General features: G+C 51.9%; 1 protein-coding gene across 4 annotated transcripts in view; it reads left to right on the top strand.

The window, feature by feature from the left end:
• LOC135906953 (ecdysone receptor-like) overlaps positions 1-18,163 on the top strand; it is a 178,582-nt gene that overhangs the window by 144,164 nt on the left and 16,255 nt on the right. For all 4 annotated transcript variants that reach the window (XM_065438585.2, XM_065438583.2, XM_065438584.2 and 1 more), the window contains one exon: positions 17,665-17,988. In XM_065438585.2, the coding sequence (XP_065294657.1) occupies positions 17,665-17,988 (324 nt within the window). The remainder of the gene's footprint in view (positions 1-17,664; positions 17,989-18,163) is intronic.

The raw sequence follows: 18,163 nt of genomic DNA, 5'->3' as shown, positions 1-18,163 counted from the left end.
GTGCCTCCTATAAGTGTCGTGCAACAGAAGAACGTTGGCCATATAGTTCCAGCGCATGTCGGTTGTAAAACAAAGCATCGGAATGTCTCGCCACAGACGCTGCCTAATTCCAGTTAAACGGTGCTGTACACTAGTGCATGTACGCATACGAAACGTCCCAGCTCGCTGTGTGTGGAGCTGCTTCGCAAAGAGTTGCGCCACAGGAGGCAACTTGTCCTGCGTCTGGTTTGTTTTCTTCTTTTTTTTTTCTGTCTTTCTTTAAGATCCTACGCCGGGACGATTGCAAAGCGCGTGACCTGGCATATAGCGTGGGCTCTGCTTACGCGCGGCGTTGTCCTTGGGGCACGGAAAACCAGTGACATGCACACTGCATAATTGAAGCCTTCCCCCGAACAAAAATTTGATCTGCTTTCATGTAACAAAAGGCAGTTTCAGCTCTAGTCTTGCCGTTTGGAAGGACCTGCGGTGCGGTGTGATAGAGGGCGCCATTTTGCGGCGCGTGTAGATGTTGCATGTACACGCTGCGACATCTGATCCTACTTGAAGCGCGTGTATATCGGCAATGCACAGCAGCAGCATTCCTTCGCGCAACCACACCTGTTTTGGCTCTTTTTCTTGGTGTCGTAATTGACGGAGCTATATTCGTATTCTTGCGCCATATTCGCGACAACTCTCGGCAGCTGCCAGTTCCTGAATCAAGGAACGCCTGTCGGAATTCACTCTCTGCGCCGAGTTTTCTCTCGTTATTATTATTCTGTTTTTCCGAAAAGTTTGGTTGATATTTCCTTGACTATAATACACTGCATGTTAGTTCATATATGGTATCTGCAATAAGCCAGAGAGTGCAGCAGAGTTATCGGTTGCTCTTATCATCGAAGAAGAGACGGGGTCAAAGTCCTTTAGGATGAAATGCTTTCCCGTCTTTCGCTACCGACCTACTCCGTCACTTGCTGTAACCTTTCGGTCGTACTGCGTTCTATATACCAATACGCTCTTGCCTTTCACGGTCACTTGGTGTAACCTGCTCTTTTCATTCGCGCGATTGTATTTCTGCTTAAATGTCTCTCGTCGGTCTCGAGCGTGTCTGAACAGGTACCCGTTGCCACATTCTCGTCATTTGAATCGTACTTGATCAGTCGAAATTGTATTACGCATAGAAGGTACGATGTCCTATTTTCGTAAGCAGCCGCGCTCGAGCGTCTTTAGATCCTTCCACGATTCCCGCAGCGTGTACTCGAGTCCATAAAGATGCCCATATTTACCTTAGCGTTAGCTCCTTGTCGTTATCGCTACTGCTCACAGGTGACACCGGCATGTTCTCTATCTAGAGACCTTATACTGCATAGCTATTTCCGCGCATATAGGCCCACACCTCTCATGAACGGAAATGGCATATAGCGATAGAGCGGGCCATGTTTCGAAGCGCTTTGCTGTCTTTGAGAAGAGATTTACTCCCTCTGTGTGTTCGTTGTAATTCGTATGAACGAACCTGAGCCAAGCTTTACGACTCTCTTAGGCTCGGCCTTATCGCTTCGCAACAACTTCTCGACGTTGACGTTCAATCTGCAATGCCACGGCCATCGTTTGGCGCAAAGGGCTTTTTCCAAAGGAAGGCCGTGTGTCTCAGTGGAGTCCTAGTCGACACGGGCTGAATGGAGCCCGTTCTGTAGTGTCCCGTCTCGCATAGCCCACGTCCAAGTGTAGCCGTATCTGAGAGCTACGTCTGTTATATTTAAGAACGAAGATTGATTCCTATAGTAGCGAATCACATATTCGCACCGCAGCCGTAATACAATATGCTTTGGTCCGTCTGTTGTCTTCTCGGAGCTTCACAATTTTGTTTACTGGACTTCTTGCTTGTCGTTTGGTTTTCACGTGTTTCCTTCTTTTTCTTTTTTCTTTTTTGCTAACTCTGCTTGCTGGGAGTGCGGGGAAAAAGAAAATACACTACATGCCGTGTCTTTCGAGACGTTTGAGAAAGGTAGTATGTTCATCAGTAAACAGTAGTAGCATGCCCGGAGATTCGCAATGCCCACGTTTTCTTTTTTTTTTCTCTCTCTCACATGTACGTACTTTCCCTTGCCGTTTTCCGCTTTCGGCAAGCGCACAATTCTTGCTTTCACGCTCGGCCCAGCTGCTTACGTCTGTAATAAAAGTTCATCCCGGCTTCGAGCTCACACGACACGTATACGTTCTTATACGCCGAAGAATTAACGCGAGTAAATTTGCACTCGCTCTATGTTGTTTTCACGGCCCGCCTGGTGGTTGCGAACGTCACACATCCGTAATTAGGTAGGTATATATACGTGCTGACATAACGATACTTGTGAGTATTTCGCGTGACGCTTTCTGCCGAGTGAAAGGTTATATATACCTCTTGCTGAGAAGCTGGCAGTCATATAGAGAGACAGAAAGTGTTTCGCATTTACAATGCCTGAAATTTGTTACTCAGAGCGTGATGCAAAAGGCCCGCGCAGCATGCGATCGATACATATTCATTACAGCATCAGGGTCGTTGTTTTGCAACAATAAATTTGGTTTATTGCTCATTACACGTCGCATGGCGGCGGCGCTCGAGACAGTTGCGAAGGGAGAAAACGTACCTGCCACTAGTCCCGTAATTTGCCTAAAGTTTGCGAATTCGGGCTCGGTACGTACATTACCGTTTTGCGATGCAAACTTGTGAGAATGACCACATAATCGGAACAAGTTCGCACATAGGCTGCCTAAAAACGAGCGAATCTTATTGGATGACTGGCAATTATTGGGCAAAAGTCATCCATCCCGTGCATTCGCTCATGAACTGGTGCCTTTGCGCAACTTGCCACCGCAGCTATCCTGCGGCAGAATGATTCGAGATGGCACTGGCATTCATCGTACTGTATGTATACTTCCAGACTCCAATAACTGTGTATGTCGCTTGAGTATTCGAAAGAAACAAATATTCGACAACTTCGAGTAGTGAATTGTCGAATCGAATGCGAATCTAATAGTAGGGAATACTCGATTTGTATTCGATATTTCGAATATTCGCCACACCCATAGGACGCAAAATTAAATTCTCTTAGCGAAACAATTTCGCTCGTCGTTCTCCCATCATACCCAGGCAGGAATCTTCCGATGGCGGAAGGACACCAGAGGTGACCTGCTGTGAGAAACTTTATTCGGACAAGTTTCTGAAGCAGCCGAAGTCGTCAATAGCAATGCCGCTGTATAAAGAAACTGTGATTTAAGATCAATGTGGTGTTTCTCACTTGCTGCTGTTCCAAGTGTGCTTCTGCCTGTGTGCTGCAGTCGAAAGTAAATCGTAGTTAATAAAGTGCGTATGTATCCCACACACACGCGTAGAATTTACACACTTTGAGCGAATGAATATTTGGATGTAGAGGGCGCGACCGATTCATAGAGCGGTCATGACCTGCTCATACGCGGGCCACGATTTGCTGGATACGTGTGGGCAGTTTCCTAAGGCCCCGCTATCCGTGGTACGTATAAAAGCTGCGGTGCGTATAGAGATATTCCACTGTGGAGAAACAGCCAAGCTGCGAAGAGCCAGCAGCTACGGTAAAGTGGTAAGCTGGCAGGCGATAAGCAAGCGGGATCGTTTAATAAACAACAGCCGCTCTGTATCGGCCTTCTGATGCAGCCGAGTGATGGTGGTAACTCGTGGGACCAGACGACACAGACCAGAGGAATTCTTCGGGACGTCGCGCCGTGCCCCCCCTTTTTTCCCGGACTGACTCTTGTGATCGGTTGGTCTGCCTTACCCCAACCTCCCAGGAGTCGATCGACCGCGATAAGGGCTGCGGACGAGCTCTCGTCGCGGCGGCCTTGTTATCTCGCGGGCGGCTGGCGTTATGGCTGGCGGCCCTGTTTGTTTTCGCGCCTGTGCCCGCGTGCACCGCTGTCGTACTCCACTGCCCTTATCTGTGTGAGTCGACTATAGAGGTGCGTGCGCTTGGCGGCTCCGATGGTGCTGCACATCTTCTGTTGACTTCGCCGCGCGCTCGGGGCGGGACCGGAGGAGCCCGCGATAAGCGCCCCTCTCATTTTTAGAAATGCCCGCCGCGAGCACACCTCTCTCGGGAAAGGGAGGGGTCGCCAGCGCGGTGCGAGGCACAGCAGCGCGGTTGCGATCGATGTACTACGGGCTCCGGCTCGCGGCCTAACGTCGAGGCGTCGTCGCAGGTAACCTGCGCGGTAATTGCGTGACCGCATGCCCGGCGAACTCACGACGTCGGGACGCGAACTTTCGTGGCTGTGAACTTACGACACGGTAGAAGAAAGCCGTGTCATCGGAGCGATACAATGCCGTCACGCATAAGTGTCTGCGTACAGTGGAAACCGGTTATAGCAGCAAGAATTAGTTCGATACGTCGCGTGATTCGACATGCCCGATGCGACATATACATTCGAACTTTTGTGATGCGTTTGTTATATGCAAATTTGTGTTGTCTCCAGTGGTGGAAAGAAACGAGGAACGAATCGATTTATTGAAAACGTAACTACGCGCGTTGTAGGCAGTAATATGTGCCTTGAACTGTTTCTCAGCGTCGCTGAGAGCGGCGTTCTCAATGCGCGAGTCTCTACAGACCTGCTGTTTGCCTCAATGCCCGCACAGTGCCGGCGCTCCACAACCACCGCAGAAAGTGCGCCCTGGAACGTCGGGCGACGCCCTGATGGCCCCAGCGGACGCCCCGAGTTCGATATATCCAATGTGCCGTTCGTTATGATAGTTATTTTACGTGAGGATCGCTCAGTAAGTTTCGCGTGTTCGATATAGATGATATTTCACTTTGTCCGGGTTCGTTATGTCTGAACTCCAACTCGCTCATGCTAGAGGGTGGCTTGAGGGGCTGGTGGTTGCCAAATATTACGCTGAAAGCGTGCAGTCTCTTTACCGCAGCAAGGCGAATTGGCGTCTCAGTTCCCGTTCGTCGCTCGTTGTCGGCATAATAGACGTGATCTAAATGGGCCGTCATCTTTCCTAAGCCGTCAGCTCAGGTAGCCTTTGTGTTGGACTGTGTAGCTACGTTCAACGGAGTGGCAATTCGGTATTCCGTCGCAGCGGAACGAAGCGGGCCGCTGCGCCTTCATCTGTCAAGCGCAGAAATTTGGCGTCTCTGCGTCGGCTACGACTGCGCGAGCTTCGTCTCGCATTGCGGTAGTCGGTTGGGGTCCACGCAATGTCCAGTCGTCGACCGCATTTGTAGAGGCGCATGCATGGATGAATGATTGCCTTTATGAATAATTGAACGCGCTGCACCGGCTTTGCCATTGAGGGGCGACATTTGCGCACTCTTCATGCAAATCCGACGGTCCGAACATTCCTTTGGCCGTCCGAGTTAGACGGAGCCAAGCGTTTTCCCGCCATTTCTGCATGGGGAGTTGTGCCGTTTCTGGCGCTGAACAAGTCTCATCTCTCTCTCTAATACCGCACTTCTTCCTTTTCGCAGCTTAGATCGCATCTCTGCGAGGGCTGTGCGCTGTGTACCGTTCGATGGTCTTGATTAATCCTTGCATTGAGCGTGTGCAGAGATATGCTTTCTTTCGATTTCATTATGAACTTCATGCGATCTTCCCTAAAGGCAGCCGCAGCTATTGCAAGAACTATCCAGAACATTCTTGTTGTTCCCGCCTGTCAGCGCCTGTTCGAAGCTGCTGTCTTCTCGTCGGTTTCCAATGGCCGGTGCCGACACGAGAGCAACGCCGTCACACTGCCCTCTAGCAAGAAGCGCAACTTGTCCACCCTCGACCTTTAACGAGGCGTTTGAAAGGAGCCCCGTGAACGAAGTGGTCCCTCGCTTGCTGTCCGGTTTTCTTTGCATTTCTGTTTTCTTTCCGTTTCCTCGCTGGAGTGCACACGGGGGAAAGGTGCCATCGGGGATCCTTTAATTATTCATGGCGTGCAACGCGGTTGCGTGGAGGCGGAAAGCGGCAGCGCAACCGTCCGGCGCAAGGCCGTGCTCGGTGTGTGTGTGTTCCCGCTTCGTGAGAGGCGTGCGAAATGCTTCGCGCTATGGCCGCGTTGGGAAACGTGGAAGCTCCTGCCACGAGCGCAAGGACCGCGGCAGTCCCTGCTCGGATCGCCGCCGGCGCTGTGTCTCGGGGCGGTCGCCTTTCGATAACTGCGCCGCGCTTCCGTTCGATCTCTCGCGGTCGTGCGTGATGGGTGCGTGTTACGAAACGTTAAAACTCTTTCTTTCTTTCGCAAGTCCGCCTCGCTCTTCCCGATGAACTGGAGCGACGTCCTTGCATCGTCGAACGATGCGCGCAGCGGGCAGCTTCCGCTTCCAATTTGGTGACCCCCGGCTCTGGCAACGTTCGACGATATATCGCAACGAGGCGGTGCGCTATGGGCGATCGCGCGGGTCGCGGACGTGGCAGCGTCGCGCGCGCTCGCGAGCGGGTTGCCGGCGGCGGCGGCAAAGTTGCGTGACCGGCTCCGAACCTGCGTGGTGGGTGCGTGCGGCGGGCAGCAGAAGAATGGCTTCATTGTTTGGCAGCAAGCGAGCGGGGCGTCTGCCGCCCTTGAAACTTTCCGCTTGCCCGCCGCCGCGGACCGCCCGCCCCTGTTGTGCGTGGCCAAGGACTCCGCGGGCTCCTCAAGGGCACGCCGCCGAGCGCGGACTCGTCTGCCGCGGCTTTCGCACGCGCGGGCCTGTGCGCGGGCCTTGAAAAAGGAGGGGTCGAGAGCGAGAGTCCGTGCAGCGGCCGTGTCAAGGGTTGACAAGCGGACGCGCCGCCTTCCGTCGCTCGCTTTCTCCGCCGTCACTGAAGTGCCGTCTCGCGGCTGATCTCGCGGGCGTAGCGCGCCTGCCATGTTTCACGCTTGGCGTGCAATACACTCTGAAGGAGTGCTGGTACTCGCTCGGCTAGGCGGCACCAGACGCGACGCGAGTCCGTCGAGCTGCTGCCTTCCACCGCCTCTCGCCCCGATCGGCCCCGGCCATCGCTATCGACTATACAGCGCTTAGCCTTTTGCGTGGAGTTAAATTATAGCAGGAAAAAGAGGAAGTGCAGCCTTTGTCAAAAGTTATAGATGCCACCTGTCTCGTGGCTAGACCCAACTCCTAGACGCGTACTCAAACCCCGGTGTTCTAGAGTCGGGATACTGTTTGTCCCTCTCTTGAACTTTGAAGCGTCGGTCGTGCTTCAGGAACCTCCCTTGCAACGTGGACCCGGGGACATATCCCGTTGCTTTCGGAATGTCTCCGGAAGTTTGTGGCATAGCCTGTGCGTGCAGCCTCACCTGTCCGTCCTCGTGCTTTCTTGGAAGACGATTCAACGAATTTCTTCCACCGTCTCGAGCAGCATTTTACCCTCCTCCATTTCCGAGTAGTGCCGCCAGCACGCCGACAGAGTGACGAAGAGCGCCAGGACCCCCCCCCCCCCTTTTTTTTTTCTCTTTTTTCCGGAGGCATGCGAGCGCTTGCCAAGGGCCTTCCGACCTTATAATTGACGTCCCGGCAATAATCGCGGAAGCGCGAAACCGCCAGGCAGCAGCCTCCAAGTCTTTCGGGGAGTGTGAGGTGATGTGGGGGTGTGCGGAGCAGAACGCGGCGGGCTAATCGGATAGCACGAAGTTAATAAAAAAACAATCAAAGCAACAGAGAGCGAGAAGGGGGGTTTACCCGAGCGAAGGGGCACTGTGCAAGCCCTCCTTGCGGCTCGAACGACGTGGCTGCACGTCGTCCATTTTCTGCCTGTCAGACAGCGGCCGCGCGACCACCACCACCACCTGTCTGTCGGGATTTTCCCGAGCCGAGCGCATCCGTAACCAGTATGTTTGGTGTGTGTACGCCAGGAGTGAACAAGCAAGCGAAAGGAATGCGACGAGAGGAAAGGCAACTAGTGCGGCCGGCAATCCTACCAACGCCGAGCTGTGCGCGCTTCGCGCGACCGACCGGTCTTGTCGCGGCACGGAGAGGCGGACGGCCACGTCTGGGCCCGATCCCACAGTTCGCAGATGCGCGCGCTTCCGCCTGCCTACTTTTCTGCTTACTGTGTGCAGAAAAAAAAAAGTATAAGTTGGTTTCTCTTCGGCGTTATGTTTCGCAGCATTAATGTAAAGCTGACAAAAAGTTAAGAATGAAAAAGAAGAAAGTAAGGTACCGGGAACTGTCGGAGTACGACTGTCAGTGTGAAGCTGTCGAGCGATCTGTAGCTTTCATGTCCAGCTTCGGAGATATGCTCCAGACGACATTTGTTGGTTACCTCGATTTGTCAGTGCTATATGAAGCGTGTTTTGCTCTACGACGTTGCGCTGCCTACAGGATCGGTCGGTTATGCGGACCACATTAAAGTTCTTGCGAGGGCACATATCGCACACTGCAGTATCAAGATGGGCGCGCCAACTCATCATCTTCGATTAAGAAGTCTCCGGCATCGACCCACAATTCTCTCAGCCGTCCATGCAAAGTAGGAGAAATAGCCAAAGAAAGCTTCGCCTTAAAAAACTGCATCTTACGCTGCGTCCTTCGGTTTCTGTAATACCGGTCTAAAGTTTAATACCTCTCACACTGAGACTTCAGTGGGAGATGGCTCTGCCGGGTCGCATGAGGTGGCATGCAAATGTACACGTACGTGTCTGGGGTGTATCATTTTGTTGCAGCGTGGCCACTTTTCCTCTCTTTTTTTTGGCTGCGTTTAAGAATTTGCTGACTGCTTTCTGGCCACGGCAACTGGAGGCGAGTATGGAGCGCGGCCAAAGCGAGCTCGCGTCGGCGCGGTTACCTGGTGGGGGCCGTGCTCACCGGCCACCTCTCTCTCGAGAGATGGAGGTTCTTGTTAGGAAAGAAGAAAAAAAAAATGGGATTAAGTGCAGCGCAGTAACTGTCTCTCCGGGAAGGACACCCTCAAGACCGCGGCGCGGCTTGGCGCACTGTCGGAGATTTCGCGCGCTTGGAATCGGGACGGCTTCTCGGTGTAACATGCAGGAATGCCGACGAGGTTTGTTGACAGCGCTCTGTCCTGAATTATTCACGACTGCCGCAGCGACAACGTGAAGGGCGCGACCCCCGCGTCGTAAATGGGCTCGGCGCGACGAGCGCTACGGTACCTTTCCTCTGCTGCCCGTGCACGTACACATCTACAGCCTGCGAAAGGCTGCGTCACGTGGCAGCATGTCGGGTGACAAGTGTCTTAAGATATCAAAAAACCAAGGGATGAGAAATTCCACTAAAATACTTTATTCTCTTCGTATTAGTTTGAACAGAGACCGAAAGGGAAGAAATAAAGTACAGCGTCAACAATGTGAAAGGGAACAGCGAATTCATTTTAAACGATAACTCGTGATGCGTGGGTTCAGATGTAGGAACTTGATGCATAACTGTTAGTTTTCCTGCCGAACGTTCAATTGAACATGATTATTAAGGGCCTGTGTGTTTAGCACCTACGGGCGCCTGAAAAAAAAATGCAACAGATATATACAGCGGAGCTTTGTGTGGGTACATACAGTCGAAACACGAGTTTGTGTATATTGAATGTCCGCATAAAGTGACACGGAAGGCTCTATTCAGGCATTGTAGGCAGGTTAATGCAATGCCGCCGCGGATGTGCGCGAAGGCGAGAGCTTTCTCGTTCTTTCTTTAAAAACGAATGTTTTCTTTGCGAAACTCACCGGGTTGTGTGACTGCGGGGAGCTGCGGCCTGGATGTTTCCTTGCCGAATAGGCCAACCAATCACAGCGAAGCGTGCGCCCCGCTCGGTTCCTTGCAGCATCACCAGATGGCGCTCGTCACCGCGCATCCGCGTTCAGAAAGTTTGATGCTGGGAATTGCTTGTTTTCTTTTTTTTAAAAAGATATGTACTACCGTAGGACATTAGGCAAAGTAATAAGAGCTTGGTGGCGCAACCCACCGCCCCGTTTTAAAGAGGATGCTCATACCATCCATCCATCCGCGTCAGCGGCGGCGCCGGCCGTGCGGGGGACAGGAATAAGATAACCAGAAAGCTCGTCGTCGCACATCCGCGGCTGCACGGTAATGAGGAAGGAAACGCTTCTTGCGGATAGAACGGATTCGAAGTGCGCTACATACGTATGCGAATGCTGCCTCTAAAACCATTATGCGAGGCGTCCGTCGTACTCGCTAGTAGTGAGTGACTCCGCTTAACAAAAAGGCTTGGTATAGTTTGTGTGGGCCCGTGCTTGTGTGTGTGTGGGGGGGGGGGGGGGGGGGTAGGGGTGAGGGGGTGTCCTCGTGGTAGCGTTTACTACTGCATCTCTGCTGCACCGCATTACGCCGTTTTGCTGCTCCAAATACGTCTCGGGAACGAACCAGCTGCCGGGTCAAAATTTAAGGGTCAAATGTTTCGGCTGTGTTTCTCGTTCTGGCTCTACGCTAGCTGGCATTCGTTTGCACGGCGATTGGGATCTACTCTACACACCGGAGAACGCCGGTGCACTGTGACGTCGTCTAAGAAGACCGACACTGGAAAGCTATCCTTTAGGGGGGAAAAAAATGTGTCGTTAAGCGTCGTCAGCGCTTCGTTTGAAATGTATTCGCGGTTCAGGCGCCGCGTCGCTCTTCAAAGTGCACGACACTTCCCCTTTCAGTGGGATGTGAATTGTCTGGAGAAGAGAGCGGTGGCCTTCACACTTTTGCAACAGATTGTACCCGATTCTTACGCGTGTGGGCGTTTGGAGAGCTTTCACTGTTGTAACAGTTTACTTTGTGCAGCCATGAATCGGGGAATGGATGTCAAACGCCTAAGGCGCGACGTGCCTAATCGTCACGCTCATCTACATGAAAAGACTTGGCCGTCGGGTGTGTGCGACGGGATTATGCGCGGAATGTGCAAATCCTACTATCTTTTGACCTACGTTCATCCCCTCTTCGCCAGCGAGTGGTTTCTCTCCGTACTCCTCTGTGTGGGTTGACCCGTTGTGACCTACGTTCACTCCCTCTAAGCCAGGGAGTGGTTTCTCTCCACCCCCTCTAAGCCAGGGAGTGGTTTCACTCCGTATTCCTGTGTGTGGGTTGACCCGACGTGCTCCGACAAGGCTCTCCACCAGGGAGCAAGAGAGAATGAGGTTGCCCGGATGGTGGAGGGTGCAAGAAAACCAGCGAGCGAGCCGCCACGCAGATACACATCCTCTCTGCCCTTGTGTGTAGAGCACGCACGCGGAGCGTTTCTGTTTTTTGAGCGCACCGCTCACCCGTAATGATGTATTAAACTTCTGTTATTGTTTTTACATCACCTCCCTTTCCCTGCCGAATGCGCTCCTATGCATGGTCAACCTGGTTCGATCACCGAGCAGACGCTGTTGAAGGTCGCCACAACCCCGACACCGTAACAACAGGTTGCAGCCTTAACATACCCTTTATAAGGTATCCGGCTGCGGCCCCTCGGCGGCCGATTGGGCCCGCTTGCGTCATACCAGGTCGTGACGCGAGCCGTGCCCAAGAGTTACGCCCGCGTGGGCGGCCGCTACCCACCGCTTCTTGGCTCGTGCGCTGTTCGTCGATGGTGAGGCTTTGCCTCGCACGAAACCTGTCGCTGGACGGTACTTGCTGCGCCGCCGTGGGCTTCATAGTCACGCGCGCATCGAAGGTCAAGAGCGCGTGGCTAAGTGCATACGCATGTTCCTTACCTCACTTGTCGTTACTAAAGCTCCTCGTTACTGCTCGCTGAAGCTGTAGGTCGTCACCTTTTTTTTGATTCGGACAAACGCAGGTGCGCCTGCAATCGTTCTGTTGCGGTGGCTTCTATAGTTTGCGCGCAGTTTGGGGCGTTTGACTTAGCGGGCCTGCATATGGCGGACAGTGTTGGGCACGAGCTGCCATATCCCCACGTCGAGTTTGAGTTCCGAACATTCGCAGCGCCGTCGGAGCCATTTCTCGGACGCTTGTAAACGTGCACAATGAGGAAAACGCGCACTCGATGAATGTCCTTAAGCGCTCCTCGGCTCCCACTGTATGTGGGTGTATCGTCTTCGGATCCCCTTTCGGTCTCCGTAACGACGGAGGTATGGTGCCACCATAACGGAGGCAATCGCTTTGCGGCTCAAATAGGGGGCGAGGACATCGTGGCGCCGCCATGCGGAGTCATCCGTGTGACGCGCAAAGTTGGATTTCTGCGCCAGCCCTCTACTGTTCAGCCCGCAGCCGCTTTCGCGTCGTCTTTTTTGTATTATGAATTTATTATTGTATTTAACTCCAACGAAATCACTAAAATACTGATATGGCTTCGTGAGTGACTGTACGATACGCTAAATAACCGTTCCAAAAAAATTAACTTCCGTATAAAACTTTACACATCGCCCCTACTGCCGGCGTCGTCTGCTATGGCCACCGACACGGAAACCACGGAGACCGAGTCCTCTGCTTTTGTGCAACGTAAGAAACCATTGTGTCGAATTAAAACTAAGCATCAAATGGGCTTCAGCCCATTTAGAAACATATTTTTGCTACAAGAAAGGCATGCAGCGTGTCCAGGGTGTAATTTCATTAGTTGTAGGTTTGCATCTACAAACGGGCCGCGGTTCACACGACAAGGAAGCGGCATTCGCACATTTATATTGCAGTTTAGCACGCATAGCCCCACGGAGCACGACGCAAGTGGTTTCTCCGCTTTGTGGGAAGCAATCCAACCTGCTTTGAGCTGCACGGAGCCGCGACCTTTCCCACACGATTTGAGGCATACACGCGAGAGCCATATGCACGTGCGCGCGTCATTCATAGAATTTAGCTGTGTTAGTTTTCTGACAGGGGTTCCATTGCTGACGTTGTGGCCAGATAACATCTTGCATTTTGACCAGTGTGACGATGAGCACACGTTTGTCTACCGAACGATTTTGATATTTATATGTTGCTTCTTATTGAGCGAATTTTATACGGTTTTCACACGGTGTATTCGCGATCGCGATCGAGCCAGATCGGGATAGAATTTTGCGACGATTGACTCCCTTCCGGCGCTGCACAAAGGGGCCAATCGCGATCGAGAAATTTGGTCCCTATCGGGCTCGCTCCCGATCGAAAGTGCACCGTGTGACACCCGGCAGTATTACTTTGCGCATTTGAATGCACTAGCATGCTTCAAGGTGTAGCTCGCCTTTTGGGACCAACGAACGGTGCTCAGCGATTGAAACGCGATACTAGGAGCGCGTGGTTGCCGATGTTGCCGGTACTTTTTACGCCACAGGTGGGCGCTGGGGTCACCGAGCTGATGCATTTCTGTATCGCATGAAAGCGAGAAAGTCTTTGCGATGCATTGTGACTGCATGCGGCCTTCCGTCGATCACCTACTGCTCATCAGCGGCGTAAAAGGCGCCGATCGCGATGCAGTCCAAGTCTTGCGTATCACTCGATCGCTGAACGCTGTACGTGAGCGGTCGTCTCGCGTCGTGTGCTACTCACCGAACATTTGCGCTCCGAGTCCGTACACAAAGTCTTCTTTGCGGAAGTGCTTGCTGCAAACACGTGCGCAGGAGCTCGGTTCCTTATCCATTCGAAGCTTTATCAGCCGTGCGTCGCGCAGTTTCTGATCTTTGGAGTAAAAGTCAAGCTCACGCCCTGCTCATTTGCGCACATAACGCACATCGGCGCCGAGCAGTAAAGTACCACGCCGCTTATAACTTTGAGCGCACTTTCCCAGCTTTTGTAGTCTCTAGGTGTCCGCGCACTTGAAGTGAGTGCAAAACAATGCTGTTAAATGGAAAACTCCAGGAAATCGCGGTAAAAAAAAAGAAGAAAGAAACGCATTCCAAACGGAAAGGCGGGATCACGTGATCCAACTTAGCACGTCAAAACGATTGCAGCGCCCGCATCCCTCAGTGTGGCCTCGCGCCTTGCGCAGTGCGGCAACGTCACGTGCGCCACAACCGCCACATCGCCGGTTCTCGTTACCCATGAAGCGTGCCAAATGCGGCGTAACAGAGATACTTCCTGCTTAGGTACGGTTCGGCCGCGCTCAGTTAGGTTGGCATAGGCGGTCGCGGGTAAACGAACGCACGAACGCGAAGGTGGCTTCTGCTGCGAGCCGTACATGGGGTCGCGCTGAGGCCACGTGCCGGTCGTGCAGCTGCGAAAGGCGCAGCCGCGGCACAGTGGCCCAGTATGTGCCGTGTGCAGCTGACTGATGGCGGACGTTTTTGCATGTATGTGATGGAGAGTGGCCACCTGCGCGGGCTGTAACGGCGAATGTCAGCACCGGTGACATGAGCCGTGTACGCCTTGCCCGCGGTTGCGAAAGCGCTGTAGCTAGCGGAGGTGGCAACTGAAAAAAGCTTTCTTTTCCCCTTTTTTCGCATTCCTGTCGCGATCAGACCGAGACGATGCTCGTTCCACCAGCGCTCGTCTATGTCGTTTTGTTGCAATGTGACTTTCGCTGTCAACTTCGACTTGTGACAAGCCATGTTAGATCATCGCATACCGCCGCCGCACTTGACGGCACAGGTGAAATCATAAGCGGTCATTGTTGCGACGCCACAGCTCCTCCGTTGTCGCGTGGTTTCCGATACGACACGACTTCTCGAGCCGCTGTAAGCGCTAGCGGCAGTCTTACACCGCGAAACGATAGAAGTCGGTGACGAAACTGAGATGCATGTAATGAAAAATCGTCTTGCGGCTGTACATTGGTTGTCACAGCGTATATAGCGTCCAAAGTGCAGCACCATGTTACAGTGGAGCTGTTAGAACCTCGCTGGGGGAGAGGCAGTGAAAGCAGAGTATAAAATTCGCAGTTCCGCCGGAAAGGCGAAGCGCCGATTGCGATAACAAATTAGTACATAGCTGTACCAAGTAAGGATAGTAGTTTTATCGGCCATATAAACTTGTAAACATTCGCTTACTAACTGAATTAACAATGATAGAATGTGTAAGCGTGACTCAATAAGGACGCAGAAAGGACGTAGAAGGAACTGCGGCAGCAGCCGCGAGCCAATTGACCTCCGTGCGTCTGTCGCTTCAACGCGTACGAAACGTCGAAAGCACAGCGCATAGAAAGTTACCGGCACTACGCACACTCTGCAAACATCGCAGATCACTTTGAAGATGAGGCCTGCGCGGGCGCGCACTTAAACCACAAAGCAGACCGCTTTCAATACACACGAGCGCCGGCAACGCGTGTCTACAGCGTCTGCCATTTGTGTTCGTAACGCCGTAGTAGACGCCGCGGTTGTCTCCACTCTGTACGGTGCGGCGGGCGAGGAGGATGTCGAGGCACCCTAGCAGCCGCTGGAGAAGAAAGCCCCTGCTTCCTCGCCAGACAGCCTCCTCGCAGAACGCATCCGGGCCGCGTTCCTCGCTCGTGCACGCGAGGTTCAACCACGTTCGTCGGCTCACCCTCACACGCTTTCCCTCATACGGAACCTCACGGCGGCGCCGACGGCAGAAATGTGCCTGGAGTGCCCATATCGTCCATATAATTGCTATTATATGCTAATTGCATATAATAGCATCGCGTAGCATAGATACGCGGCGAGAGTGGGCGTAGCGTAGCGGGGGAGAAGCGGCGCGCATGCGAGCCAGGACAATGGCCAGGAGCGGGCCCGGATCGGGCCCTCTCCTGTGGCGCGCGAAGCTGGGGGGTCAGGTGAGGGAGGAGGGGCGTTCTTCTCCGGCGGCTGCTACGGTGCCTCGATGCCCTCCTCGCCCTCCGCTTGGAGATTGGAGACAACCGCGGCGTCTCTACGGTGTTGGCCACGCGAATCGCGTACGCCGTAGTAGTAGACGCCCTTGGCGGATGTCGTACGGACGCATTGCCGGCGCTCGTGTGTTTTGTGTGCGGTTTGGCACTACACTCGTGGACTACTTTCTGCGACAATGAAGGGAAAGCTACGGGGGTGGAGCCTTTGCACATCTGTAACCGCGCTAAGTAGTCCGCCAGCGTTTGACAGTGATTTGGTTACTCAGAGCAGACGCTGAATCGAGGCAGCTTCACTGTGCCAGGTTTGCCCAGACGCAGAAGGGAAAAGCCACAAAATAAGTAAACTTTTACTTTCAGTGGTATGTTTTGTCTTATTTAACTGCTGCTATTAAAGTGCTTGTGTAACTAATGTGGATGAACACATGGGACTCTTTTCAGAAGCGCTCTCTCCTGTGGGCGCTTTGCTTCCATAGCTTTCCCTTCATTGCCACAAAAAGTTGTCCGTGAGTAGGCCTTTACTGGCCTTCCCCCAGCTCCACTGGTCTCTGGTATTTACGATAGTAGAGCCACGCATAATTTTTTTATGGTGCAACAGGTGGCGCCGCTGGCGTTTGTAGCTTATGGCTGTGAACACATTCTGTGCAAGAACATCTGAGTGAGTGTTGTTGTACATAACCCGTTCAAACAAGGCGAGTGTGAATATTTTGAATTTTATATGTGAATCCAATATTCCTCACTGTTCTGTTTGAATTAAATTTTAGAATCACTATTCGAAATTGTAGAATATTTGTGTCTGTCCAAATATAAGGATTAACAATGCTTATTAGAGTGTCGAGTGAGAAAGAAAGACCAATGCAAGTGGTGACTGTTTCGAATGATTCTGCTGTGCGAGAGATGCAGTTCCCCAGAGGCACCAGTTTCAGAGCGAGTGAATGAGCAGATAACTTCTGAATAATTGCCAATCTCACCATGTTTGCATCCCTTTAAAACAATGTGCAGTGCTGCCAGTATTAGGCTAACCTTCTTTAGCAAAAAACACTTCCCTACATGCATCTGGTGAGGTGCTGTTCCTTTGTTCCAATACTGCAATGCGCTGGTGCACCAGATAACTGAGAGGACTTGTGATTTACAAGCTCCTCAGTTGACTGGATGTCCAGTTGTCAGTGGAATTACATGTATGTTACAAGTGATGCAAATAAGCCTGTTTTTTACCAAAAAGATTGAACATAACTCTTATGTTTTAATTTGTTTAGAAATGAAAACATATTCGGTATTCAGTTTGATAGTATCTGAAGGCTAGCGTTCTCAAATATTCAATTTAGTTAAGCACTTTCGCTATTCAAACACCTCTAATTTTAGTGCAAGATTGTCAGAATATGCACACTATATACATACCCACGTAATGAAACAGAATAGACATAAAATGGGACATGAAAGTTGGCTGGCTTTGACGGACACTTCTTTTCATGCTATGACATTGACGTGTGATACAGTGCACTGCTGGACCATGTGCAATTCTGTTAGTGCTAGCGTTTTGACAAGCGTAGTCTGTGACAATGTCATAAATTATAGGCTGACGTTTGCACTTGAGTTTGAGTGCCTGTAGCACTTTGTCAGAATGAGCTGTATAATCTCGGTACAGTTTATACAGCTGTTGGTATTGTTTAAATTCCTTGCCATCTAGCAATGTTGCTGTGCTGCGTAGCTAGTCAAAACTGTTGTCCACTCAGTTACATGCTGAGTGCATGTCCTGCTTTCTTTATTACCATTTCAGTATGCTACCTCATTGGAGCACATGCTATTCGTTCTTTGCAGTTCTCTTGAAAAAACGCATTCCGCCGCCTGTGGTCTCGTTTCCTAGAACTTTCTCAATATTAATATCATATATGAGAAGTTCGTCACGCAAAAGTTTGTTAATTTGGACCGATTACATATGCAACACCATGCAGAAGGTTTGCATAACCATTGCTGCAAGCAGCTCTGATGGTGCCTGAAAGTAATTTTGACTGCAGTCTTATCACCCACAATTTGTGATGTTTGTGCTTATTGCTTTACTTTTTCTTGTCTCTGCAGGCAAAGAAGAGATGAGCCCTAGCAGTGGGGGCGGTGGCATGAATGGCTATTTTGTGGACAGCTTTGGTGACCCAAAGAAGAAGAAGGGTCCCGCGCCAAGGCAGCAAGAGGAACTCTGCTTGGTCTGTGGTGACAGGGCGTCAGGCTACCATTACAATGCACTCACGTGCGAAGGCTGCAAGGGCTTCTTCAGGCGTAGCATCACAAAGAATGCGGTCTACCAGTGCAAGTATGGCAATAACTGTGACATCGACATGTACATGCGGCGCAAGTGCCAGGAGTGCCGTCTCAAGAAGTGCCTCAGTGTTGGAATGCGACCAGAATGTGAGTGCTCGCAAGCCCAAGATGTGCTTACTCGATTACCCAAAATTTTTTCTCTGGAGTTAAACCAGACCCACAAACCTAGGCTGTGAATATGTCAGAGTTGCTTAAATAGATTTTTGTAGAGTGTGTCCTTTGCAGTAGCCATCGGAAGTAAATGCAAGCCTCTCATGCTTGC

Source organism: Dermacentor albipictus, chromosome 1 (assembly GCF_038994185.2).
Source record: "Dermacentor albipictus isolate Rhodes 1998 colony chromosome 1, USDA_Dalb.pri_finalv2, whole genome shotgun sequence".
Classification (NCBI taxonomy): Eukaryota; Metazoa; Arthropoda; class Arachnida; order Ixodida; family Ixodidae; genus Dermacentor; species Dermacentor albipictus.
This window is presented reverse-complemented; position numbering and strand designations above follow the sequence as displayed.